Source organism: Scyliorhinus canicula, chromosome 31 (assembly GCF_902713615.1).
Source record: "Scyliorhinus canicula chromosome 31, sScyCan1.1, whole genome shotgun sequence".
NCBI classification, from domain to species: Eukaryota; Metazoa; Chordata; class Chondrichthyes; order Carcharhiniformes; family Scyliorhinidae; genus Scyliorhinus; species Scyliorhinus canicula.
Window position 1 is genome coordinate 4,332,984 of NC_052176.1, and position 27,376 is coordinate 4,360,359.

The window sequence follows — 27,376 nt, forward strand, 5'->3', positions numbered from 1 at the left end:
GCACTAAACAAATGCAGAGAACATTAATACCAACGTAGCAGCACATAGAGATTGAAGAGCGGGTTAGTGTTGGGTCGGGGGGGGGGGGGGGGGGAGAGAGGAGGGGGCACCCCTGTGGCGGGGGGGGGGGGGGGGAAAGAGAGAGAAACGCCCCTTTCAGGAGAGCATTGGGCCTTCAGTGATCAGCCCGCAGAGCTGGCCTGTCCCCCATCCTTCTCCTGGCAGCTGTAGCTTTGCTATTTAAATCTGGCGACGAGGCTGGAATGGGGAAGGGGGAAAATGGAGAGGGGAGGGGGCCTGCGAAGAGATTGGGGGGGGGGGGGGGGGGGGGGGGGGGGGGGGGGGGGGGGGGGGGGAATACATGTTGGCAAGGAAAATGTGCCCGGGCAGCAGGTCTGCTTGCCAGATGAAGAGTCAGGACGGAGCAGACCCCAGCCGGTGAATAATTTGTGCTTTGCGAAGGTACGAAGAGGATGTTGAGCGGCAAACGCGCTCAGCGGATCGGACACGATAAAGCAGCGCCCCCGGGAAAACGAGCCAGGCGGCCGTACAAGTGCGGCTCGTCCACACAGTGGACCCTAAACCCATCTCGGGAGGTCGATGCGCGCGACGCCTGCCCCCCCCCCCCCCCCGGTAGGGTCACCCGGGGTTCCAGGCCGGGAAGCAAGGGCCCCAGCCCCCGCTGAAGGCTGCTGTATCTGCGCTCGAGGGCGAAGCCTCACTTCCGAGAACTCTCTCCCATGCACGCCCAGGGGAAAATGTAATTCGCCTGCCCGCAGGCTGCTGTCACGTGATTCGTCAAGTGCTTGTGTGTGGTGGTGGTGGGGGCCTTGGCTGGATATGAAACGGACCCTGTGTTTGTGGAGACGTCTGCAGCAGCTCTGGTACCGTGTTCACCTGTCACATCGGCCTGCTCCATATCGTGGAGGGAAACGGGGAATGTTCCAAATGGCCACCTTGAACAGGGGTCACCGATTACATACTCCCATCTGGGGGTGGGAGGGGGGGCGGTAGGACGGAAGTCTGCCGCTCTCCACTCCCATCTCGTTCGAGAACAGGCTGGCGTGGGGGTAACAACATGCCAGGGATCACCCAGGAGGCCGCGCCAACAGAACCCGCCTGACGTCGCCCACAGACTGACCCCCCCCCCCCCACCCCTTGCTCTCACTTCCTCTCCCTCTCCCCCTTCCAAAATAAATAACAGGAGAGAAAAGGAAACTTCAATTGCAAACAGGGACTGCGAACCGTACGCGGAGATCGCCGCTTCTCCCAGAGTCTGGCATCTTTCCACGACAGCGTCACATCTGCAAATAGACGCAAAGCCCCTGGCAGATTGACTGTCCTGGCTGTGTCGTCCTGCTCGAGGAGTGGGGACGATGTTCGATGACCGAGGGAGGGGGGGGGGGGAAACCAGGAGTTTTAGAAAAGACAGGGAGGGGGGGGGGGAAAAACAGAAATCGGTCCCTTGGTTTGATTATGTACACAGTTCACATTCTGTGGGCCCAGCTCCTCTCAGCTCTGTGGGTAATATTGACTGTAGTTCCACGGGTTCTGATAACCATACGATCCGTACGGCTGCGGAGAGATGGAGGGAAGAACAAAAACAGTAATCAGTGAGGGGCGGTGCCCCAAGGCTCGGAACTCCCAACCCTACCCACCCCCTTAATCCGTGCCTGAAGGTGCCCTTGCTCGAGGCCCAGTCCAGAGACGCCCGGAGCAGGAACCTCGGGGCCACAGCGGGGAATTTTTCCCACGCCCCGTGTCTGTGCTGCCAGCGGTTGACTGGTCCCCTGGTGCTTTCGAAGATGCGACCGAGTAGCTGGGGGGAATTCGCGGACCACGCGCACACTCGAGGCTTCAGGGCGATCACGGAGGACTTGGTGTGAAATTATCAAAGGGGTATTGAGGCCTTACTTCCCATGGATGGCCTGAGGGGCGGGGAAGGAGACGTGCAGTTAGGCCTACCTGATACCACGCACTGTAGTTGTAGGCAGCCTGGCTGCTGGTTACGTCGCCGCTCATTAAGGCGGTGGAGTTGGTAGTGGTGGCCGGCACGCGCTCACGATGCTGGACGGTGGAACGGGTCATCCAATCCTGCTTTCCTTCTCCTTCCGGCTCTTCGGTGCTGCGAAGCCCAAGCGGGAACAGTCAATAAACAGCCTCTCCGTGTCTCTTTGGAGAGGAAGGCGGGGACTCCGGCCGATAATGGCGGCGGCAATGCATTGTGGGCGAGGGGATTTTGGCCATATGCGGCGCCGAGAGAGCGCATTGCGCTGGCGGAGGGCTGACGTTCAGGGGGTGTTACGTCGGCCCGCTGGGGGGAGCGATGAGGGAGCGTCTTTCGGGACTTTGTGGGACGAAACCGGAGCAGCCGGAGGAAACCCACGCAGACACGGGGGGGGGGGGGGGGGGGGGTGAAGAACATGCAGACTCCGCATGGACAGTGACCCCCAAGCTGGGAATCGAACCCGGCTCCCATGTGGACATTAGAGATCCTACGACATTATTGGGAAAAGCACAGGGAAGTTTGACATTGCAAAACCAGGTCGGAGGCAGAATGGGCTCAACAGCCTTCGGTGTGCTGCAAGTTTCCAACATTCACCCCAACGTATATTAAAACCAAATTACTTGGATCAGCCATCAGTCGTAGAGGCTGACAAGGCACAGCTGGCCGGCTGCTCTGATACCTACACAGGATATCCAGAGAAAGGCTTTTTACAAGTGTTACGTTATAAAATTGATACCAATACGGCGGTCACAGTGGTTAGCACTGCTATCTCACAGCACCAGGGAACCAGGTTCTCTACAGGCCTCGGGTCACTGTCTGTGCGGAGTCTGCACGTTCTCCCCGTGTCTGCGTGGGTTTCCTCCGGGTGCTCCGGTTTCCTCCCACAGTCCAAGGCTGTGCAGGTTGGGTGGATTGGCCATGATAAATTGCCCCTTAGTGTCCAAAGATGTGTCAATTAGGCAACAGGATTGCAGAGATGTGGGCCCAGGCAGAGTGCTCCCTCCGAGGACCGGTGCAGACTCGATGGGCCGAACGGCCTCCATCTACACTGGAGAGATTCTACGGACATGACACATTCCTCGTGGTGCCCGTGCAGATACAGTGAACACGCCATTCAGGAACTTGGCACTCACCCATTCTCAGCTGCCCGCTTCTTACTGGAGTTCTGTTTGAGGAGCCTTTGATGTTCGTCGTAGGCGTGTAGCAAACTGCAGCGGGGGACAAGGGGAGAGAAACACGAGACGTATGTCAGGCATCGAGAGACCAGAACAGATACATAACCTCGGGCAGCAGCGAGACCCGAAGCTTCAAATAAACAGAAGCTCAAAGCCTGCTCTGAAGCGTTTAGGCACTTTGACATTGCCCCGAGTGCATCTCTCTCAAACCCTGACTGAAGACGAGAGAGGGGCCCGCGTGCATGCAGACCTGGGAAAGTCCTGGGTCAACACCCAACTGCGCCGGATTTGGCCAGGCTGGTAGTTAACGGTGGCATTGTTGCAGCCAGCGACGGGCAGCTGAGGAATCACTGTTTCCCCACCCCCCCCACATGCTGAACGGCTGTGGGTGTCCCACTGAAGGATCCGGCTGGAATATCGATTGGCCTGTCACACACAGGTGTCACAGGCAGTGAACGACAGCGAGGGCGAGCGTATCTGTAACTATTCACCCCGAGCGAGCGTTCCACATTCTCCCCGCTCCCTTTGCCAAAGACGTTTCCCCCGATTCCCCTACTGGATTCCTAGACTCTCGCATTTAATGGTTCCTGGTTTTGCTCTTGCCCCAGACTTCAATGTTTCTCCCCCCCCCCCCCTCCCCATGTACGCACACGCACCCCCCCCCCCCCCCATCCTGCTGCAGACATGGAGATTGACACTCACGTCTGTACGTTGTAGCCAAAATCCTCCAGGAACTCCACTCGCCGCTGGGAGAAGACGATTTTGGTCTCGAGGGGGAGGGAGCTGGTGAGCACCTGCTCAAAGCAGCCCAAGATGTTGCCCTCGTTGACTCGGATGTCCCCGCTGAACTCCAGTTCCAGCAGGTTCAGGTACAGCTTGGTGTTCTCCTAGCGGGGCCAAAGGTCACGGCACGTTAGCGGGGAGGTGGGAGGGCACCGAACCCCATCGCGCACGGCTCTCCCGTCCCCCAGTAACTTGGCGCGCTCTCCCAGTCTCCCGCACGCATGGGCCTCCGGGGTGGCTCGCACCACTCGCATGGGCTGTTCGGTCAGGAGAGCCATCGTCTGACCACCCACCTGGTGTCTGCTCGGGAAACTACCCAGGATTGGAAACCGAATTGGTGAATTAGGAATCCACGTTCCTGGCCGCCCACTGGGTAACCGATTTCTTTCAACCGTTAATTTTCTGTAGTTGGTGATCTTAAATCGCTGCCCCTACTTACTAATTCACTGACCAGTGCAAGTCATCCCCCCCCCCCCCCCCCCCCCCCAACCTTTCGTTTGTCAAAGTCCCTCACATTTGCGAGGAACTCTATTCGATCACACTTCAGCTGAGACTTGAGCCCCGCGGGTATTCCTCAAGAGCAGGCGGGAGACGGGGCGGCCATTTTGTGCACAGCAAGGTTCCGCAACGTGACACTGCTCGCCTGGTTTAATCACGTCGGTCGAGAGACAAGGATTGGGGTCAAGACCAAGGCAGATCTTTGTAACAGTGGCCTGGGGGGGGGGGAGAAGGGAGAGACTCTTTTTGACATCCACCCCATGGGGTAGAGGAGGGCGTCATCGCCTTAGGATTACTGCGCCTGACCTTGCAGAACCCCAGCGCACACAGGAACGCTTACGCGCCCACCCCTCTCCCGCCGAGGTCTTCCGCGCCTGATGGGGCCATGCGGGCGACTCGAGGTGGGTTATCGACCCTGATCGTGGTTTGGATTAACGTTTTAAGTTGCCTTTGAGGTTCTGTTTACTTTGACGCCGCGTCCCTTTGAGGAGCTGCAATTTTTGATATAGTCGCGTTGATTTGCCGTAAAGAAGTACCCCCCCCCCCCCCCCTTTCCCCCCCGGGCCCCCCCACCAGCCCTCACCTTGTCTCTCTCGACGGCCTCCAGCAGCACCTTCCTGGCCTTCGCCAGGCTCTTCTGCACCTTCAGGAGCTGCCTCGCCAGCTTGATGGCGAAGAAGGAGGCCAGGGCCGTGTCCCTGTGCTGCTCGATGGCCTCGCGCAGGAGCTCCTCCGCCTGCTCCAGGTGCCCGCACCGCCGCTCCAGGCTCACTCGCCGCAACAGCACCATGGCCAGGCCGGGCACCACCATCTGGAAGGACTTCAGGATACGCCGGGCTTCCTCGAGGTCACCTAGGTGAGGAACACAAGAGCAAATTCACACATTAAGGTGGGGAGGTTTTGAACGGCAAACATTTGGGGTGGGGGGGGGGGGGGGGGGGGGGGGAATCTAAAACTGCGGAGATTTCTTCCGCGGGCAGTTGTACGAAGAGCAATTTGCCAGCCCCACGGACCCGGAAAGGGGGGGGGGCACGGTGAGCTGTGTCGCGGAGCTCTGAGCAAGCCAAGCTTGTGAAGCAGGTGTGTGTGTGGGGGGGGGGGGGGGGGGGGGGGGGAGAGACGGTCGCCAGCATTCAAAGTCATATAATTTACAGTGCAGAAGGAGGACATTCGGCCCCTCAAGCCTACAGCAGTCATGTTTTTATAAAATCCGGATTTGAAAGATAGCCAGACTTTGTGGTTCCAAAAGGGATAATTAAAGCACCGTAAAAGTAAGGGCTCATGCAATTTTGTTTGTATGGAGAAGGTTCCCTGGGGAGTAGATCAAGATGCTGTAGTTAATGGGCTAGGGGCTGAAGCAGTCAGGTGCGGAGCTCAGTTAAAGACTAGGGTGTGAACAGACCAGGAGCTTCTCTCAGAACAGTTTAGACTTTGCCTGGGAACAGAACAGCTCTTTGTGAAAAGATTGGCAGGTTAAACAGGAGTCTGACACGGGCAAGAATCTGCAGGCTGTTTCCTGACCGGTTTTCTCTATCACTCTCTCCAGTCTTTGAAAAGGAACTCTATTCAAGTGCACCAGCAGGCAACCCTGCGTTTGCTAACTGTGTTCAAAAATGGATTCTGACCAGAGATGGGTTTTGCTTGAGTGGAGATTCGCGAGATAGCAGTTAGGCGTTAAAAAGGTTTCATTTTATTGTTTACTGGGTAATTGAAAGAAGCTATTTTCTTGCATGATGTTAAAGTTTGTGACACTGCGTTAGTAATAAAAAGTTTGTTTTGATATACCATTATCATATTTGTGCGTGGAGTCATCCTAGAGTGAGGTAGCCTTTCCGCAGCCTTGCACATTAAATAAAATAATGGGGTTTCTGTCTGACATCCTGGCAACTGGTCTGGGATCGTACCAGCCTGGCTCACAAATTCTCTGTAATACAAATCGTCTGGGAACAAGCGTGACCAGAAAAAACCCCATGCAACGGCCTCCAGGAATTTGGTTGGTCTGAAAACGGTCGTGGTCGGTGGTCTGCGTTGGCATGGGCATTGTGCCAGCGCAGCCTGACCCTGAACCGTGCAGGAAGCCCAAGGCGGAATTGCCGGGACGGACGTGTGCTGCAGCAGGCTTGCAAAACGGTAATTATTATGAAAAGGGACACAATGTCCTTGCTAATCTTTATTTAAAGGTCGCTGAACTCACTTCCTGTGCACGGTCAACACCACAGCCTCTGTAACTATTACCGACGTAGCCTGGTCGCCCCCTAACGTGTTGGGGCCGGTTCAAAAAGTGGGAGGGCCCAAGTGATCGAGCAGAACGGGCCCAGACATTCCCTGGGTGTTTAGAAGAACGGGGGGGGGGGGGGGGGGGGGGGATCTGATGGAATTCTTGGAAGGGATCGGCAGAGCGGATCCGGAGAGGTTGTTTTTCCCCTGGCTGTCCTGACACCAGTACACGAGGCGGGGTGGGGAATTTCTTTACCCAAACGGTGGTATATCTTTGGAATTCTCCACCCCAGAGGAGTTGCTGCTAGTCAGCGGAGTTTGTCCAAGACCGATATCTGGACACAGCGAGGAAGTGGAGCAGTAGGAGATCAACCATGATCTCAATAACTGGTTAAGCAGGCTCGAGGGGCTGAATGGCCTTCTCCAGCTGCTTTAGGTCTCTGTTAGATCAATTACAACCCATAGTCTAGCAGGCGGACAGTGGCTGATAGGACAACATGGAACATGGCGCCCATTTGATGGGCAATCACCACTAGATGTTTCCAATCAAGTTATTCTGACCAGCCGAGTGTTAGGTTTCACGGCAGACGTGCCGGGATAGGGCTCCTCGGCTCTCACCTACTCTGCGGGTACTGGGGGCGGTGGAAGGGAAGTGTTCATTTTGACATCCACACTGGCCAATGCGGAGTAACCGGGTGTGGCGGCCGTGGGTGACCCGTGCCCTCTGCCAGCCCAGGAATGGGAAGGCAAACACGGTCGCCTCTTACCCGCCCCTGTATTGTTGGCGATGTGTGTCTTTAATGGGAGTTTTGGCATTTCTACACGTCTGCAAAGGGTGTCTCTCTAACCTGCTGCTGCTCTTCCCCCCCCCCCCCCCTCCAACACAGCGAACAGGACAATCTACCCCCTCACCCTCTGCAGTCACTGGCAAGACCATTCCTCAGGACGTGGCAGGTGGGTCTTCCGCTGCGGTCCATCTGATTACCATGATTCTGGACCGTAGCTCGAAGTGTCCAGCTGTCCTGCCAGGTTGGAGCAGATAGAGGTCAGCCACACTGCTGGGGGGGGGGGGGGGGGGGGGGGGAAGTCAGTCACCCACCCCAAAGGCAGATATGGGGTTAATACTCAGTACCCAGCACAACTCTGGGACTCTCGGCGCTGGGTCATCACTTCCATCGTCAAGGAACTCATCAAGACTCCTTCGACAGCACCTTCCAAACCCGCCACCTCTACCGTCTAGAAGGACGAGGGCAGCAGCAGACGCACGGGGAACACCCCCGCCTGCAAGTTCCCCCGCCCCCGAGCAGTTCGCCCATCCCGACTCGGAAATATATCGGCCGTTCCTTCACTGTGGCTGGGGTCAAAATCCTGCGAACTCCCTCCCTAACAGCACGGTGGGTGTACCTACACCACACGGGGACTGCGGCGGGTTCAAGATGGCGGCTCACCCGCCACCTTCTCAAGGGGGCAGTTAGGGATGGCGATAAATGCTGGCCCAGTCAGCAATGCCCACAACCCATAAATAGAAAATAAGCCGAGTCGTCCTATTCTTGAGATTCTGCCACTCATTAAAAACTAATTGTATTTGAGGACAAGGCACACTAATTGGTTATCAATGTCATCGCAGTGGTTTATTTTAACAGTCAAATAAGCGGGGCAGCACGGTGGCGCAGTGGTTAGCATTGCTGCCTATGGCGCTGAGGACCTGGGTTCGAATCCCGGCCCTGGGTCACTGTCCGTGTGGAGTTTGCACATTCTCCCCGTGTCTGCGTGGGTTTCACCCCCACAACCCAAAGATGTGCAGGGTAGGTGGATTGGCCACGCTAAATTGCCCCTTAATTGGAAAAAATAATTGGGTACTCTAAATTTATTTTTAAAAAAGTCAAATAAGCATGGAGGTTGGGGGGGGGGGGGGGATCAGCGGGGGTTTCAAACGACAGTCTGCAGCTTTAAAAAATAACCTTTATTGTCAGAAGTAGGCTCACATTAACACTGCAGTGAAGTTACTGTGCAAAGCCCCTAGTCGCCACATTCCGGTGCCTGTTCGGGTACACGGAGGGAGAATTCAGAATGTCCGATTCACCTCACAGCACGTCTTTTGGGACTTGTGGGAGGAAACCGGAGCACCCGGAAGAAACCCACGCAGGCACGGGGGGACGGTGGGGGGACGTGCAAACTCCGCACAGACAGTGACCCAAGCCCGGGAATCGAACCTGGGACCCTGGCACCGGGAGGCAGCGGTGCAGACCACTGTGCTGGCTCACCAATTTCCCAATCTGCCCTGGTTCTGCACCGTACAGTCCAGCCCTCACTGAGTACGTTACTGCGCCGAGGGAATCTAAAACTCGCCAATCCACTCCGAAGCGTCGCTCATTCCGGTCAAACGCTGGGGTTGACCCACACGGGGTGGGGGGGGGGGGTAACGCACAGCGTGAAGACTACCCCTGTGTGAAGTCTTCAAAACCAGACATCCCCCCCATCCCCACAATCTAAGCTACCAGGATTCAGATGCTTTTTAAACGAGGGAGGTGCGCGCGATCGATCGATGGGCGGGAGGGGCGCCCTCTTACCTTGCTGCTCCTCGAAGGCCGCCCACAGCAGGTGCAGGGTGGGCTTCTTGGGCAGGTGGACCATGCAGGCCCTCTGGAACACGTTGCGGACCCCCTCCACGCTGTGGTTCTCCAGGTACTTGGCGTACTGCGGGCAGAAGGAGGCCAGAGAGGGATGAAGGAAAGCGGGATCAAGTGGGCCCGACGCACACGGCGCCGTGTTAAAAAATAAAAAGACATCATGGTATACTGCTTATTGAGAACTGGAGGGGGCACTCACAGTGATAACACGCTTACACATTTCTTCAGCAATCCCTTAACTTCTTTAGTTTGAAGCAACACGTGCAGATAAAACAGCAATGGAATTAAAAGATTATGTTAGAAGTCAGATCATCAAAAGTAAAAACGTGAAATTCTTTTTTGTTGTTGGAACGCTTGCAAATAAAACAAAAAAAATCAACAAACACAAAAATTAAAAAAGGGGGGAAAAAGAGAGAGAAGCCGCCGATCGGGTCCGATCGGCAGGAACGCTGGGATCTGCATCCCGAGCGCTAGGCTTCTGAGAAGGGGGGGTTCACCTTAATCCAGAAGTCCTCGTACAGAGCACAGGCGATCATACAGCGCTCGAACAATACCAGAACCCGCTCGTTGGTGCCGCCGGCAATCTCGAAATCCAGGTAGTCCTTCCAGTTTTTCAGCTGCACTCGCTCCAGGGGCTTGACGTGGAAGTACGGCCGCTTGATCTGGGGGTGGGGGAAGAAAGAGGGCGACAGGAGTGGCCATAGGTGACAAAACCCCGCCGTTAACCGAGATATCTTGGGGACTCGTCCCCCCCCCTCCCTCACCGATTTGAACTGCTTCGCCGTCGAATGTCTTAGAATCCCTACAGTGCAGGGAGCAGCCATTCGGCCCAGCGAGTCTGCACCGACCCTCTTCAGTACTCCACCCAAGCTCGCTCCACCGACCCTATCCCACTAACCCCTTAATCTAAACCACACCATTTTTTGTTTGGGGCACCGAGAGGAAATTTTGGCACGGCCAATCCACCTCACCTGCACATCTTTGGACTGTGGGGAGGAGACCCAGGGAGAATGCGGCCCAAGGCTGGAATCGATCTCCGGCACGGCGAGGCAGCTGCGTTGACCACTGTTCCCACCGTCCAGCTGTCTGGGCCCTGAACTCAGCAATTCCTTGCTTATGTCCTCCCGCATCCCTCTGCTCCTTTCCAAAGCCACTCCCCCCCCCCCCCCCCCCCAACTGAGCCACTTGAACGGCAGACAGGGCCTCTGATATCTCAACGGCTGCACCTCCAGACAGTGCAGCACATCCTCAGCACTGGCACCGGAGGATTGGCCTGTAGTACAAGCCGAATGGTGGAGCGGTTGCTTATTCATTCTTTACAGTGAGACGCACAACTCAGCTCAGGCCACTCTTCCCCCATCTTTGCCCACCTTGCGAGCTCACCGCACCACAGCCCTGCTTTCGACACAGCGGCGCTGCTAAAGCAGATTATGCGCCGGACAGTGGGAAGGGCGGGGATGCACCGATTCAACCTTACCGCCTCCTCGAAATTCCACCTCTTGCTGACTTCCTCCTCGTTCAGCAGGTACAGCTCATGTCGAGTGGTCATCAAGTGCGCTCGGATCTTCTCCAACTCCGTGTCGGCCTGGGGCGGGAGTGGTGGGGGGCGGGAGTGGTGGTGGGGGGGATGCATGGTGGAGAAAGAAATATCAGCGCGGAGAACTGGCACTTGAAGGCGCAAAACGGCTCCCGCACAAATATAAATAATACATATTAAAAACCTGACCTCCTGAATCACGCTGGCTGCACTGTGGGTCTGTGCAATGTAACAGCTACACGAGCTCATGGCACAGAATGCCCCCGCCCTCCCCCGGTATGGCCAACATCTTCATGAGGAAGCGGAGGAGTGGATGGAATGAAACACTCGGTGAGTGAACTTAATGTCCACAGCACAGCCCCGGTTGGTCAGCTACGAGAGACTGGATAAACTCGGGATTGTTATCACTGGAACGACGCAGGTTAAGGGGGCGGCCTGACAGAGGTTTACAAGATTGTGAGGGGCGTGGACCGAGTGGATAGTCAGAAGTTTTCTTCCCAGGGTGGAAAAGTCAATTACTAGGGGACATAAGGTTATGGTGCGAGGGGGAAAGTTTACAGGAGATGAAAATGAAAATCGCTTATTGTCACGAGTAGGCTTCAATGAAGTTACTGTGAAAAGCCCCTAGTCGCCACATTCCGGCGCCTGTCCGGGGAGGATGGTACGGGAATCGAACCGTGCTGCTGGCCTGCCTTGGTCTGCTTTAAAAGCCAGCGATTTAGCTCAGTGAGCTAAACCAGCCCCATGCGCGAGGGAAGTATTTTTACACAGTGGGTAGGGGGGTGCCTGAACCCGCTGCTCAGAGGTAGTGGAAGCAGGTGCTATAGCGACGTTTAAGAGGCAAATAGGGTGGGACTAGAGGGATACGGACCCTGGAAGTGTAGACGGGTTTTAGTTCAGACGGGCATCAGGATCGGCGCAGGCTTGGAGGGCCGAAGGGCCTGATCCCTGTGCTCAGGACCGGCACAAACTGGTTGTGGCTGATGCTAGGCCAGAGATAGTACAGGGCGATTGGTGACCATTTTGCACATTTGTCTTGAAGAGGGAAGGTCCCACTGTGCCTCAATCCTCGAGAGCCGAATCACCGTTTGAGTGATTTCCAAGACAGGCTCTTTTGACCGCATTCACCTGCTAGGCATTCACATGTTCAAAATCTTTCCCCCCCTTCCCACCCCACACAGCAGATAACAGGTCAGCAATCACAATTAGCCAATTCTGCCCCCCCCCCCCCGCCCCCGCAAGGACGAACGCATCAGCCCCAGGATGGCAGCTTCTGGGATCAGCCTCTGCACTGATGGGCAGGTTACAAATGAGGCTCCTGCCGGACAAGCTGGGGGGGCGACTGACTCCCAGGCGGAGGTAAAGTCGTAATGGGTCACCTTCTCCTGGTCGGTGGTCCCCACTCCGGGGGGAGGGTCGTCGCCGGGCGGACCCTCGTCGAATTCCGCCTCGGCCGTCGCCAGGCTGCTCACGACCTCTGACCTGAGCCGGAGGAATTCGTCGGTGGACAGTATGTCCTTTGGCGAGTAGCTCTGCACGTGCTCCTTAAACCTGGGCGACAGGGAGACCTGGAGTTAGAGCGCGGCTCCCGTTTAGGCAAAGCTGCCACCGCGCCCCTTTTCGGGCAAGTTGCGCCCCCCCCACATCCCCGCTTACCCCTTTCTTCACCCGCCCCCAGCTCGCTGACCCACATTATCTCCTGGGCGGGCGACGGCCCGATTCTAAAATTCGCACCCCCGTGTTCAAATCCCTCCGTGGCCTCGCCCTTCCCCATCTCGGCTATCCCAGGGCATTCCCGAGATGCATTCCCGGCCACTCGCACGGTTCACCGCTGGTGCTGCTGCCTGGGTGCGACGCTCTGGAATTCCTTCCCTAAAGCTCTTTCCTTTAAGGATGTTCCTTGAACCCCCCCCCCGCTTTGGACTAAAGCTTCCACCTGCCCTCGTGTCAAAGCCTAACAGACCACCACTCCGAGCAAACAGCCTTGGGAGCTTTTACTGCATTAGTCACGATGAAACACGCTGGTCGCTCCTGGAGTCACCGACTCTCACTCGGGTACCACCCCACAAGGGAGAGTTGGCCGGAGAGGGGGTCCCCGGCATCTTGCCCAAGCAGCCATTCTTCACCTGCAGGGACTGCCAGTCTCGACAGAGGGCACCGCCGCCAAGCTGGACCCGCCCGCAGGCAGGGGGCCTGCGGATGGTCATCAGCAGCTGGCAACGCCCTGGAATACCTTCGTGCCATGGCTTCAACAGCACCGATACCCGTGGCGACAACCCAATTGGTTCACCGATATCGTGCAGGCATGTCCTCTATTTAGCCAGTCCGGGCCTCCATGCCAGTCCCACTGCCACATTATACAGCCAAGAGTCTCAGATGCGACCTGGACCTGGTGGTGGCTGGAGGTCACCTTGCAAGAAAGGCAGGTACGACATAGCACCCGGGGTCGGTGCTGTGTTCTGGACGAGTTTTGATGGTCGATAGGGGGTCAGAGAGGAATTTCCGAGGTATCTCACACCGCCCCCGGTTTTTAACCTGTTTTTTTTTGGCCACGTTTCTACTGATGTCTACATTAGGTCTCAAACCCCCCCCCCCCCCCCCCCCAAACTCACTTCTCAAAGTGGTGACTGTAGAGTTGCGTGGGGATCAACAGCACCCGCTCGTAAATGGCAGTCACAGCCTTCAGCTGCCCCTGCTCCTTCTCCCAGTTGACGTACAGGTCCCAGAGTCGGTCAGACCGGAAATCGGTGCCAGCGGCAGCCAAGGCCATTTCAAACACGCTACAGGAACAAAAACAAAAGAACCAGCGCCACTCATTAGGGGGGACCCAATGCCACAGATCAAGAGTTGACACAGAGCGACAGAGGCCAGAGGGAGCGGCCAACGATCCGCCCCATCAGGAGCATCGTACAACAGACGTCCGCTGCGCCCAAAGGCATGCCGTAGCTGGTCTTATAAAAAAAATATTTTAGAACCACAGACGTTGGCAGGAAAATGGTTAAAATAATTACATTTCCACGGGCGGCACGGTGGCGCAGTGGGTTAGCCCTGCTGCCTCACAGCGCCAAGGTCCCGGGTTCGGTCCCGGCTCTGGGTCACTGTCCGTGTGGAGTTTGCACATTCTCCCCGTGTCTGCGTGGGTTTCGCCCCCACAACCCAAAGATGTGCCGGGTTAGGTGGATTGGCCGTGCTAAACTGCCCCTTAATTGGGGAAAATGAATTGGGTCCTCTAAAGTTATTTTAAAAAATTATTACACTTCCACTGTCGACGTTCAAACAATACGGGCACCAGACTCTAGACCTGCTCGTAATTAAATCCGATTATTGTCAAACCATCGTTAAGCAATTCACAAAGTGAGGCATCTCGAGTACGCCTGGGTCTACAACTCGGAAACAGGCATTCGATGTTTAGATTGCGGCTTTGGGGCAGCACGGTGGCACAGTGGTTAGCACAACCGCCTCACGGCGCTGAGGTCCCAGGTTCGATCCCGGCTCTGGGTCACTGTCCGTGTGGAGTTTGCACATTCTCCCCGTGTCTGCGTGGGTTTCGCCCCCACAACCCAAAAATGTGCAGGGTAGGTGGATTGGCCACGCTAAATTGCCCCTTAATTGGAAAAAATAATTGGGTAATCTAAATTTATAAAAAAAAAGATTGCGGCTTTAAATGATCCACTTAAATGGTGCAAATTTGCGTGGCAAAGGAACGTTAAAACAGAGCACGGACAGCGCGGGCAGCAAACGCAGCCTCGTATTAAAAACAGGGAACGCCCCCGCAACCCGCCAATCCCAACCCCGGGGACACCGAGTGCAGAATCTGGGGCCGGTACGCCCAGAGGCTGAGGGAGAACTGATCGCTTATGCCGTCTCGCAGGCGCGATATCTGATTTGAGTCCGTGCCTGCCCGTGTCGTCAGCACATTGCTGCTGTGGGATCTGACTGCGCGCCCCGAAAGAGCTGTGGAACCGTCAGTCGCATTTTCCTCCTGTAATGACACAGCCCTCAGGTCCACAGCAAAGGATTTCTCACCCACCTGCCGAACGACTTTGAAGGCTGGGTGACATGGCGGGCATTTTAGACACGGCGAGATCTCGCAGGTCAGCCGCGAGATGCACGACCGGGCGATCGGTTGCCAGGGGATCCTCCCCGCTCTTCTGCCAACGCCCGCCTTGGAGGGCGCTGCTAAGCGGGCAGCAACCCCCCTCGGCACTGGACCCGAACACCAGGCCATCCCGGGGGGCTGCCGAACCCGCAACCTTCTCAGGAACGCCGCCGATTATCCCACGGAAGGAGGCAAGAGAAGGAAGATGGACTGAATGGCTTTGGGGAAGAGAGACCGTGACCCAGTGAAAGTTTCCAAACGAGGCGGCTGGCAAAACGTGCGCCGTGACACGTAAACCGCAGGGGAGGCGCAGAGTTAGAAAAATATCCAGGTGCAGAGACCGGGTATTTGAAGGGCAGCAAAATCGAACAGGATAACCGGGAGAGAAGGGACGCCAGCCCCATGTCTGCAGAGATTGAGAGCAGGTTGGAATTTTAACACCGCATCAGGCGGCCATTCAGCCCTTCCGTGCCGGGGCCTAGCTCTCTGCAAGAGTCACTCGCCTAGTCCAAAGTTCTCGCTGCCATTCTCCCCCCCCCACCCGGAGCCCCGAAGGTTTTCCCTCGCTTCAGTGTATGATTCGATTCCCTCGATCGAATTGCCTCCATCGCACTCAGGCAGTGCATTCCAGATCCTAACCACCCACCTCGTGAACAAAACCCCCTCCCCCCCACCGTGGCTTCTTTGGCCCGTCATCAAGCCGCACGCGGCAGCTTGCGATCTCTCGGCCCCTCAGGAGCGGGTGACTTTGCTGGGGCGGGATTTGGCGGCTCTGAACCGCAAGTGTGTCCTTTCACACCACCCGTCGCATAACTCGGGAACCCCCCCCTCCCAAACCCAATCAAAGCCTTGGACAGACCGAACAGCAGAAAACCTACGCTAGAAAACGAGCGACAACCTTGGTCCACGCACCCAACTCCACCGCAGGTTCCGGGTTACTCACTCACCTGCGAAGTTTGGCGGGAGTTTCCAGGTTGGACGCTTCGAGGATCTCCTGCAGGTACGTGATGTAGTGAACCCACAGATCGACACTGAGCGGGATAGACTGGAGCCCTCGCTGGTAAACCTGCAGCAAGAGAAACAGTATGCTAAAACCAGGAGACAATATCAGGAGGAAATGGGATGCTCGTGTGCGCACTGGAGGCTGGGAACATTGTCTTGATAACAGGCCACGGGCATTGGCAGAGGCTGGTTTAGCACAGGGCTAAATAGCTAGCTTTTAAAGCAGACCCAGGCAGGACAGCAGCGCGGGTTCAATTCCCGTACCAGCCTCCCCAAACAGGCGCCGGAATGTGGCAACTAGGGGCTTTTCACAGTAACTGCATTGAAGCCGACTTGTGACAATAAAGCGATTTTCATTTCATTTCCAGAGAGCAAGGGGCGGGGTATACATTATTTTTTTTTGACAAAAGCCAGGAGGGGGAAAAAGAGTGAACCACAGGCATTCAGGAAAAGGCTGGAATTGATTATTTTATTTTTGGTTTTTAAAATAAATTTAGAGTAGCCAATTTATTTTTTCCAATTAAGGGGCAATTTAGCGTGTTCAATCCACCTATCTTGCACATCTTTGGGATGTGGGGGCGAAACCCACGCAGACACGGGGGAGAATGTGTAAACTCCACACGGACAGTGAGAGCCGGGATCAAACCTGGGACCTCGGCGCCGTGAGGCAGCCGTGCTAACCACTCGGCCACCCCGCTGCCCTGGAATCGATTATTAAGGAAGTCTTAATAATCCACTTTGAGGGCAGCACGGTGGCACAGTGGGTTAGCCCTGCAGTCTCACGGCGCCGAGGTCCCAGGTTCGATCCCGGCTCTGGGTCAGTGTCCGTGTGGAGTTTGCACATTCTCCCCCGTGTCTGCGTGGGTTTCGCCCCCACAACCCAAAGATGTGCAGGTTAGATGGATTGGCCACGCTGAATTGCCCCTTAATTGGGGAATAAAATTGGGTATTCTAAATTTATTTTAAAAAATAATGCACTTTGAAATAGAAAAATTAGAACGTGTCTTACTAAGGGGAAATCAGGTTTGACAAATTTATGAAGAGATTTAAAAAAAAGATGTAACTAGTAGAGCAGATAAAGGGGAAAGCGGTAATGTTGGACTTGTGTAGAACTTTGGTGAGGCCACAGCTGGAGCACTGGGTGCAGTTCTGGTCACCACGTTATAGGAAGGATGTGATTGTACTGGACGGGGGTGCAGAGGAGATTCACCAGGATGTTAGCAAATTACTGCGGATGCTGGAATGTGAAACCAAAGAGAAAATGCTGGAAAATCTCAGCAGGTCTGGCAGCATCTGTAGGGAGAGAAAAGAGCTAACGTTTCGAGTCAATGACTCTTTGTCAAAGGGTCATCTGGACTCGAAACGTTAGCTCTTTTCTCTCCCTACAGAAGCTGCCAGACCTGCTGAGATTTTCCAGCATTTTCTCTTTGGTCACCAGGATGTTGCCTGGAATGGAACATTTAAGTTATGGAGAGAGGTTGGATCGGCTTGGGTTTATTTTCGCTGGAGCAGAGAAGACTGAGGGGCGGCCTGATCGAGGTGGACAAGATTATGAGGGGCGTGGACAGGATGGATAGGGAGCAGCTGTTCCCCTGAGTTGAAGGGTCAGTCACGAGAGGGACACAAGTTCAAGTTGAGGGGCCAGAGGTTGAGGAGGGATCTGAGGAAAAACCTTGTTACCCAGAGAGTGGCGAGGGTCTGGAACGCACTGCCTGGGAGGGGGGTAGGGGCGGGTTGCCTCACATCCATTAAAAAGTACCTGGATGAGCAATTGGCGCGTCGTAACATTCGAGGCTACGGGCCAAGTGCTGGCAAATGGGATTAGGCAGGCAGGTCAGGTGCCTTTCATGCATCGGTGCAGACTCGATGGGCCGAAGGGCCTCTTCGGCGCTGCATTTGTCTGCGATTAATATCCCCAAAAAGGCATTTGATCAGGTGCCACATAAAAGGTTAGTAGGCAAGATAAGGGTGGTGTAATATTTTAGCACGGTTAGCAGATTGGTTAATGGATAGAAAGCAGAGTGTGCCGCCCTAAACAGAGCTTGTTCAAGTTGGTATATTGGAGCATCACAAGGACCAGTACTGGGGCCCCAGTTATTTACAATCTATAAATGTATTTATGATACCAGAAAATTAAGCTGTGGGGAGGACACAGAGGGCGCAACGGGACACCGGCAGGTTAGGCGAGTTGGCAACAAGATGGCCGAGAGGAGTTTAACGTCGGGCTGTGTGGAGTTATTCACTTCGGCCGGAGGAACAGAAAAGCAGCATATTTCTCAAAAGATGTGAAACTTTTAAATGTCGATGTTCAAAGAGACTCGGGGAGGCAGAAAGTTAGCATTCAGGTGCGGCAAGCAATTAGGAAGGCAAATGGTACGTTGGCCATTTCTTCACTCGGGGAAGGAGTCGGCCATTTTGGAGACCGAGATGAGGGGGAATGTCTTCACTCGGGGACGGAGTCGGCCATTTTGAGGGCTGAGATGAGGTGGAATGTCTTCACTCGGGGAAGGAGTCGGTCATTTTGGGGACCGAGATGAGGTGGAATGTCTTCACTCGGGGAAGGAGTCGGCCATTTTGGGGACCGAGATGAGGGGGAATGTCTTCACTCGGGGAAGGAGTCGGCCATTTTGAGGACTGAGATGAGGTGGAATGTCTTCAGTCGGGGAAGCAATCGGCCATTTTGAGGACTGAGATGAGGTGGAATGTCTTCACTCGGGGAAGGAGGCGGCCATTTTGGGGACAGAGATGAGGTGGAATGTCTTCACTTAGGGAAGGAGTTGGCCATTTTGGGGTCAGAGATGAGGTGGAATGTCTTCACTTAGGGAAGGAGTCGGCCATTTTGGGGACTGTGAGGAGAAATTTCTTCCCTCAAAGGGTTTGTGAATCTTTGGAATTCTCCACCCCAGAGGGCTCTCCGTTCCCCACCGTTGAATATGTTGAAGGCTCTGGAAGTGACAGATTTTGAGGTCTCTTGCGGGGATTATGGGATATTGGGAGCAGGCGAGAAAATGTAGTCGAACCCCAGATCAGACATGATTGTACAGCAGCAATATTAACTGTTAGCTCAAACAACAGAAATAGAAATGCCCAAAGCTCCCAGCGTCGCTCCCCTCACCTCCTCAGCCTCTTTGGTAAACCCCAGGCGCTTTTCAATGTCAGCGTATTTCTTCCAGTAGCCATAGCAGTAGGGGTAGCGGGTGAAGAACGCATCGAACGCCTTCCGCACAGCCCAGACATGATTCTGAAAGGAGACTTGGGTTAACATCAGACCAGCCACAGCGCCTGCAACATGCCCAGAGAGAAACCCTTCCCGGAACCACGTTTCTCAGGCCCTGGGGACGAGCTAAGTGACAGGGGTGGGGAAATCAGAGGTGCCAGTTCTGCTGTAACCTTTGTGGACTGTGCCACGGGGCATGGAGGGGCAGGATGGGCGCTGGCTGGAAGAGCTCACCGACGGAGCGAGCAGCCAGTGATGTTAGTTGAGGGGCGACTGTGGGTCAGGACTCCTGAAGCGGCACGTCACTACACAGTGGTTAGCACTGTTGCTCAACAGTTCCAGGGACCCGGGTTCGATTCCCGGTTTGGGTCACTGTCTGTGTGGAGTCTGCACGTTCTCCCCACGTGAAAACGTGGGTTTCCTCCGGGCGCTCCGGTTTCCTCCCACAAGTCCCGAAAGATGTACTGTGAGGTGAATTGGACAGTCTGAATTCTCCCTCCGTGTCCCCGAACAGGTGCCGGAGTGTGGCCACTAGGGGATTTTCACAGTAACTTCATTGCAGTGTTAATGTCAGCCTGCTTACGACACTAATAAAGATTATTAATCACAGGATCTCACCGAAGGTCTCTGTTAAAACCTCTCATTTTAAATTCAGCGCCCTGCTGACACTACCTCAGTACTGACGCTGGGATATTCAGCCTGGATTGCATTCCCAGAATCAACAACCTACTGACCAGGACGAGAGTCTGCCTTCTAGGCTAAGCACCTAACCAATCACCTACCATCGAATGCCCGGTACGAGGGTCTACCTTCGCCCTCCGACCCCCGCCCACATCCATCAGGTTCGGTGAGGGGAGACTCTCCTCTCCAGTCCCGTTTCCCTGAGCACCACCCAGTCAGCTGTTCAACACTGAACATCCCCCCCCCCCCCCCCACCACCACCACCACGCCCAAAGACATCCTGCTGTAACTGTAACCTTGAACTTCCCTCATCATCTTCCTGGTGCTCCACCAAACACTGCGATGCTCTCGCTCCCTCTCTCCCTGGTCGCCCAGCCACGCTGGGAAGCGAGAGAATAAACCCACATCCTCCCACCGATGCCCCCCCCCCCCCCCCCCCCGGGGCCAGGCCAACGCCGCCATTTGTCACTTGTACCCAGAGTCAAACCCCTCCGCCGACCGCCTGACCTTCTCACTTCCGGTCATCCCGGGCGCCGCCAACCACTGCCGATGCTGGGTGAAGCCCCAATCCCCACCCTCAACAACCCTTCAATGCCCCCCCCCAAATCGCTCTCTGCCCGCCGACCCAAAAGTAAACAATTCTCAACCGCTCTCCGCCAACTCTTTGCAACTGGTCGGTAGGTTGCGGGTGCTGGGCATGCAATCCAGACTGAATCTGCCCCGTGCCACCACTGTGGGTAAGTGCTACCCGGTTAGGAGGGCGCTGAATTTCAAATGAGATGTTTAAGCGGAGGGCTTCTTCGGCGAGGTCCTGTAATTCAGGAGCTCTTGGTCAACAGTTCTCCCTCAATTAACATTCAGCCCCCAGCGCTACCCCCACCCCCCACCTGATATTCAGCTGCTACCCCCCCCCAACCACCTGATATTCAGCTGCTACCCCCCCCCCACCTGATATTCAGCTGCTACCCCCCCCCACCACCTGATATTCAGCTGCTAGCCCCCCTCACCCACCCCCCACCTGATATTCAGCTGCTACCCCCCCCCACCTGATATTCAGCTGCTACACCCCCCCACCTGATATTCAGCTGCTACCCCCCCCACCTGATATTCAGCTGCTACCCCCCCCACCACCTGATATTCAGGTGCTACCCCCCCCCCCCACCTGATATTCAGCTGCTACACCCCCCCACCTGATATTCAGCTGCTACCCCCCCCACCTGATATTCAGCTGCTACAACCCCCCCCACCTGATATTCAGCTGCTACCCCCCCACCTGATATTCAGCTGCTACACCCCCCCCCACCTGATATTCAACTGCTACCCCCCCCACCTGATATTCAGCTGCTACAACCCCCCCCCACCTGATATTCAGCTGCTACCCCCCCCCCACCTGATATTCAGCTGCTACCCCCCCAGCTGATATTCAGCTGCTACCCCCCCCCACCTGATATTCAGCTGCTACCCCCCCCCCACCCCCACCACCTGATATTCAGCTGCTACCCCCCCCCACCTGATATTCAGCTGCTACCCCCCCCCACCACCTGATATTCAACTGCTACCCCTCCACCTGATATTCAGCTGCTACCCCCCCCACCACCTGATATTCAACTGCTACCCCCCCCACCTGATATTCAGCTGCTACCCCCCCCCCCCCCAAGGCAGTCACGTTTGAACCCCCTAGCTGTGTGGACACCATTATACAGTCAGAGCGGGGTTTTGGGGGGGGGGGGGGGAAGATCTATTTGCTACTCGCAGACATCGCTACGAACAGGCAGAGATGTGGCAGCACACTAGATTAGAGGGGATACGTGACCCACACAAGATGATCCTGAAGATATGACAGGGGGCAGAGATGACACAATGAGACGCCCCAGCACGTTCGATGCCCACATTAGTTGCCTCACCTCTTGCTCCACGTACTGCAGGATGTACGTCCATCCGGTGAAATCGTACGGATTGTCCTCCACTATCTTCCAGTATTTCTCAAAGTCCGCCGGGTAGGGTGGGATGCTACCCTCCGACTCCATCAGCCCGTACTCACTGCTGCCTTGCCCGTACTCATCCAGGCCTGCAGAGGCGCCCTCTGTTGTTGTGTAGTCCGAGCCGGCCAGCGTTTTGTCCACCGTGTGCTCCGGCCCGTCAGAGCTCTCAGGGAGCTGCACCGCTGCCCCCTGCACCACTGTACTGAAGGAAGAATGGGCCGCCAGCTCGCCTGCAGTGTCCAGCCCTGCGCCAGCTGCAGTAGCGCACTCGATGGCTGATTCTTCCGCAGTGTCCCCGTCCACGTTCGGCCCATCGATTTCCATCTGTGTTGCAGCGCTCTGTTCACAAGGCAGGTTAGGATTTTCAGGCAATTCCCCAAAAGTGCGCTCACCACCAGACCTACTCGGACTCTCAGCAGCCTGCTTCCCTACTGCATTAGGGTCATGCGGGCTGCCACTGGCTACAGTGTCTCCATCACAGGGGCCAGGGCTCCCAGTGTCTGTATCACAGGGGCCAGTGCTCCCAGCGGCCGTAGTCTCGACAGTGTCCGTATCACAGGGGCCAGGGGTACTGGCAACCATTTCCATCACAGTGTCCGTATCACAGGGGCCAGGGCTCCCAGAGGACGTACCCTCAACAGTGTCCGTATCACAGGGGCCAGGGCTCCCATCGGCCATACCCCCGACAGTGTCCGTATCACAGGGGCCAGGGCTCCCATCGGCCATACCCCCGACAGTGTCCGTATCACAGGGGCCAGGGCTCCCATCGGCCATACCCCCGACAGTGTCCGTATCACAGGGGCCAGGGCTCCCATCGGCCATACCCCCGACAGTGTCCGTATCACAGGGGCCAGGGCTCCCATCGGCCATACCCCCGACAGTGTCCGTATCACAGGGGCCAGGGCTCCCATCGGCCATACCCCCGACAGTGTCCGTATCACAGGGGCCAGGGCTCCCATCGGCTGTACCCCCGACAGTGTCCGTATCACAGGGGCCAGGGCTCCCATCGGCTATACCCCCGACAGTGTCCGTATCACAGGGGCCAGGGCTCCCATCGGCTGTACCCCCGACAGTTTCCGTATCACAGGGGCCAAGGCTACTTGCAGCTGTCTGCTCTATAGTGTCCGTATCGTAGAGGCCTGGACTGTCAGCAGCCGCTTCCTCCCTAATGCCATCAATTGGGCCAGTGGAATCTGCTGCGGTGTTCAAAAACGTGTCATTATCACAGGGGCCGGAACTGTCTGCTGCGGATGCCTCCACAGTGTCTCCATCACAGGGGCCTGGGCTGTCTGCTGCAGACCCCTCTACGGTGTCACCATCACAGGGGCCTGGGCTGTCTGCTGCGGATGCCTCCATGGTGTCGCCATCACAGGGGCCAGGACTGTCAGCTACGGACCCTTCCACAGTGTCGCCATCACAGGGGCCTGGGCTGTCTGCTGCGGACCCCTCCATGGTGTCGCCATCACAGGGGCCAGGACTGTCAGCTACGGACCCTTCCACAGTGTCGCCATCACAGGGGCCTGGGCTGTCTGCTGCGGACCCCTCCATGGTGTCGCCATCACAGGGGCCTGGGCTGTCTGCTGCGGACCCCTCCATGGTGTCGCCATCACAGGGGCCTGGGCTGTCTGCTGCGGACCCCTCCATGGTGTCGCCATCACAGGGGCCTGGGCTGTCTGCTGCGGACCCCTCCATGGTGTCGCCATCACAGGGGCCAGGGCTGTCTGCTGCAGACCCCTCCACCGTGTCGCCATCACAGGAGCCTGGGCTGTCTGCTGCAGAACCCTCCACAGTGTCGCCATCACAGGGGCCTGGGCTGTCTGCCGCAGAACCCTCCACAGTGTCACCATCACAGGGGCCTGGGCTGTCTGCCGTGGAACCTTCCACAGTGTCACCATCACTTGGTCCAGTGGAATCTGCTGTGGACTCCTCTCCACTGTCATTTAGGCCTTTAGAATCAGCTGCGGACTCCTCGCCCGTGGAACTAGCCGTCGACTCCTCATCGGTGTCCCCAGTGGAATCGGCCGCCGGGTCCTCTTCAGTGTCGCCGTCACTCGAGCCCGGTGTATCGGCCGCCAATTCCTCTCCGGAGTCTCCGTCGCAGGGGCTCGGGCAGTCAGCAACGGCCTCCTCCGCTGCAGTCTCATCGGCACGCGGGTCACGGGTTCGTGCGGACACCTTGCGGGCGGCGCGCTGACTGCTCCTGTCCAGGCTGTCCTTGTGAAGGGCTTTCTGCTTGGTGCCTGTAAGAGAGAGAAGAGGCAGCAACGGTCAACGCACAGGTACTCTGAACTATCACAGTTAACAGGCTGGTGCGAAACAGCCAGAGAACGTGGCTCCGCGAGGTTCGACTACAACGAGGTCAGGCTGGATGGACCAGGAAGGAAAATGCGCGATCGGGAATGCTGAAAAAGCCAGAGCTTGCCTCGAAGGCTGGAGATAGGGAGGATTGATGCCGCGGAGGAATTTGAAAGCAAGGATGATCTTTCTTTTGGAATCGAGGGGATTAGGGCCGAGTCAAACATAACTCAGCAATCGGAGGGGAATTGGCAAGCGGGCCCTCAGAGCAAGTTTTTAAAAAAATTTAAAGCACTCCCAATTCAATATTTTTCCCAATTAAGGGGCAATTTAGCATGGCCAATCCGCCTACCCTGCACATCTTTGGGCTGTGGTGAGACCCACGCAGACACAGGGAGAATGTGCAAACTCCATCCGGCAGTGGCCGGGATCGAACCCGGGTCCTCAGCGCCGTGAGGCAGCAGAGACTCAAAACAATAACACGAACGCTAAAATGTAGCACAACCGCCCAAGGTGCACTGCAGCTGTCACACTCTTGCGACAGGCTCTGTAACAGACGATGAAATAAATAAATCCAACAGCCACTTCTGAGAATGCTAGCGAGGGATCCAGAAACTAAAACACACTCCAGTCTCCGAAAGGCACAAGTCAACAGCTCCAAAACGTTACTTTTTGCGGACAGACCTTAAACGAGCCACCATTCCTCTCTCAAACGCTGCTAAAGAAAGCCCTGCATTTCCCCGGACCACCGGATGCCCCGTAGCGCTTTACAGACAATGGAGTGCTTCGCGGTGCGGCCATCATCGCAGTAAGAGTGGCGCGAGAAACACTGGCCCCGCCAAAAGCGCCGCTCGCCCTCGGTATCAGCCCTCCAACAGGGCGCTGCAGCCCGCAAGCGTGGCGTTCCCTTGGCGCTGGGCTCGACCCTTCCCAGACAGCACAATCCACACGCAGACTGACTGGCCCACGGGATTCAGAATCCGAGTGATTGGAAACTGTTAGGATGCCCAATCCTTTGGGAGAGAACAGACCCCCGCCAGGCAACAGTTAAATTTGTGCGGAGCACCCCTCCCCCCCACCTTGAGCAGGACACACAACATGCACCCAGTCAACCTCCCCTCCCCCAAAAAAGCATGGGGCACTCGGAGCCACTCGAACTCCACCACCCTCTTCCGCTGGGAGCCACTTAACCAAAAACCCGTCCCTCCTCCCAGCAAAACATGGGGCGCTCAGAACCACTCCCGGGGGGGGGGATATGGGATCACCCCCGATCATAATCCCGTTCCCCAACAAATCAAGGGGTGCTTGGAGCCTCCCCCCCCCCCCTTCATGTTGGGCGCTCAAAAGACACTCGAGAACCCCCCCCCCCCACCGTAAACACACAAACCCCCATCGTTTGTATAATAGCTATCCATGGTGACCACAGCACAGTTGCTTCACAGCTCCACGGTCCCAGGGTCACTGTCCGTGTGGAGTCTGCACTTTCTCCCCCCCCCCCCCCCCCCCCCCCGTGTGTGCCTGGGTTTCCTCAGAGCGCTCCGGTTTCCTCCCACAGGTCTAAAGATGTGCAGGTTAGGGTGGATTGGCCGTGCTAAATTTCCCCTCAGTGTCCAAAGATGTGCAGGTGAGGTGGATTGGCCGTGCTAAATTATCCCTTAGTGTCCAAAGATGTAGAGGTTAGGTAGATTGGCCATGCTAAATTGCCCCTAGTGTCCAAAGATGTACAGGTTAGGTGGATTGGCCGAGCTAAATTGCCCCTTAGTGTCCAAAGATGTAGAGGTTAGGCAGATTGGCCATGATAATTGTCCCTTAGTGTGCAAAGATGTAGAGGTTAGGTGGATTAGCCGTGCTAAATTATCCCTTAGTTTCCGAAGATGTTCAGGTTGGGTGGATTGGCCGTGCTAAATTGCCCCTTAGTGTCCAAAGATGTCACAGGTTAGGTGGATTGGCCGTGCTAAATTGTCCCTTAGTGTCCAAAAATGTACAGGTTAGGTGGATTAGCCGTGCTAAATTGTCCCTTAGTGTCCAAAGATCTGCAGGTTAGGTGGATTAGCCATGCTAAATTGCCCCTTAGTGTCCAAAGATGTGCAGGTTAGGTGGATTAGCCGTGCTAAATTGCCCCTTAGTGTCCAAAGATGTGCAGGTTAGGTGGATTAGCCGTGCTAAATTGCCCCTTAGTGTCCAAAGATGTGCAGGTTAGGTGGATTAGCCGTGCTAAATTGTCCCTTAGTGCCCAAAAATGTTCAGGTTAGATGGATTAGCCGTGCTAAATTGCACCTTCAAGTGTCCAGAGCTGTTACTTCCGGGTTTAGATCCGGGTCTCCGCTCCTCCTCCCCTCCCCCCCCCCCGGCAGAAAGCGCCCGGCCCCCGGCGCCATTCCGCGCGGAGTCTCCGCCCCGCTCCCACCTGAGGCAGGCGGGCGGGATCAGGGGAGAGGGGGAACGCCCAATCCCGGGATGGCGACAGGGATAAGGTGACGCCCCCTCGATATGCCCCACCCCCCCCCCCTCTCGGAATGATTTTTATTGAAGATCCCGACTTTCTCCCTGACGACCTCAGCCGGCCTCCATTTTCCCTCATCCGGGCTCCGGCCCTCCTCCTCCTTCATCCCTCCCTCCATCCATCCATCCCCCTCAATCTCCAGCCGCCACCCCTCCAATATCGGAGCCGCCACCCCGCCCGGCCCGTCGGCGGCCTCAGGCCGCGCGCTCACCGCCCGACGGCGCCGATGGCGGCGGATTGCGCTGCGGCTCCGACCACGGATCGTCCGCCGCCGCCTCCATCACTCCCGTCACCATCGTCTGAGCGACCGGAAGCGGAAACTGGCCTGGAGGCTGGGAGGGGGGGAGCAGGAGGGAGAGGAGGCCCCGCCCCCTGGGTCAACAGCCCCGCCCCCTTTAACCCTTCAGCTTCCTCTCCTCACCCACTGAATTAAACTAGAGGGGGGGGGGGGGGGGGGGATTCACATCTATTCAACTGGGGGGGGGGGATTCACATCTAATCAACTGGGGGGGGGGGGGGATTCACACCTATTCAACTGGGGGGGGATTCACATCTATTCAACTGGGGGGGGGGGGATTCACACCTATTCAACTGGGGGGGGGATTCACATCTATTCAACTGGTGGGGGGGTTTCACACCTATTCAACTGGGGGGGATTCACATCTATTCAACTGGGGGGGGATTCACATCTATTCAACTGGGGGGTGTATTCACACCTATTCAACTGGGGGGGGATTCACACCTATTCA

At 56.3% G+C, this 27,376-nt stretch overlaps 1 protein-coding gene across 1 annotated transcript; it reads right to left on the reverse strand.

The window, feature by feature from the left end:
* Nucleotides 1-328: 328 nt before the first annotated feature.
* On the reverse strand, nt 329-26,944 carry LOC119958928 (mucin-17-like). Its single transcript, XM_038787449.1, has 14 exons — nt 26,839-26,944; nt 21,752-24,069; nt 19,065-19,190; nt 15,895-16,013; nt 13,461-13,628; nt 12,228-12,399; nt 10,789-10,896; nt 9,809-9,973; nt 9,252-9,378; nt 5,048-5,316; nt 3,886-4,070; nt 3,142-3,216; nt 1,966-2,125; nt 329-1,575 (listed from the first exon to the last, which is right to left on the reverse strand). Exons 1-14 carry the CDS (start codon nt 26,921-26,923, stop codon nt 1,513-1,515), a joined length of 4,140 nt encoding a protein of 1,379 aa, XP_038643377.1. The 5' UTR covers nt 26,924-26,944; the 3' UTR covers nt 329-1,512.
* Between the last annotated feature and the right edge of the window lie 432 nt (nt 26,945-27,376).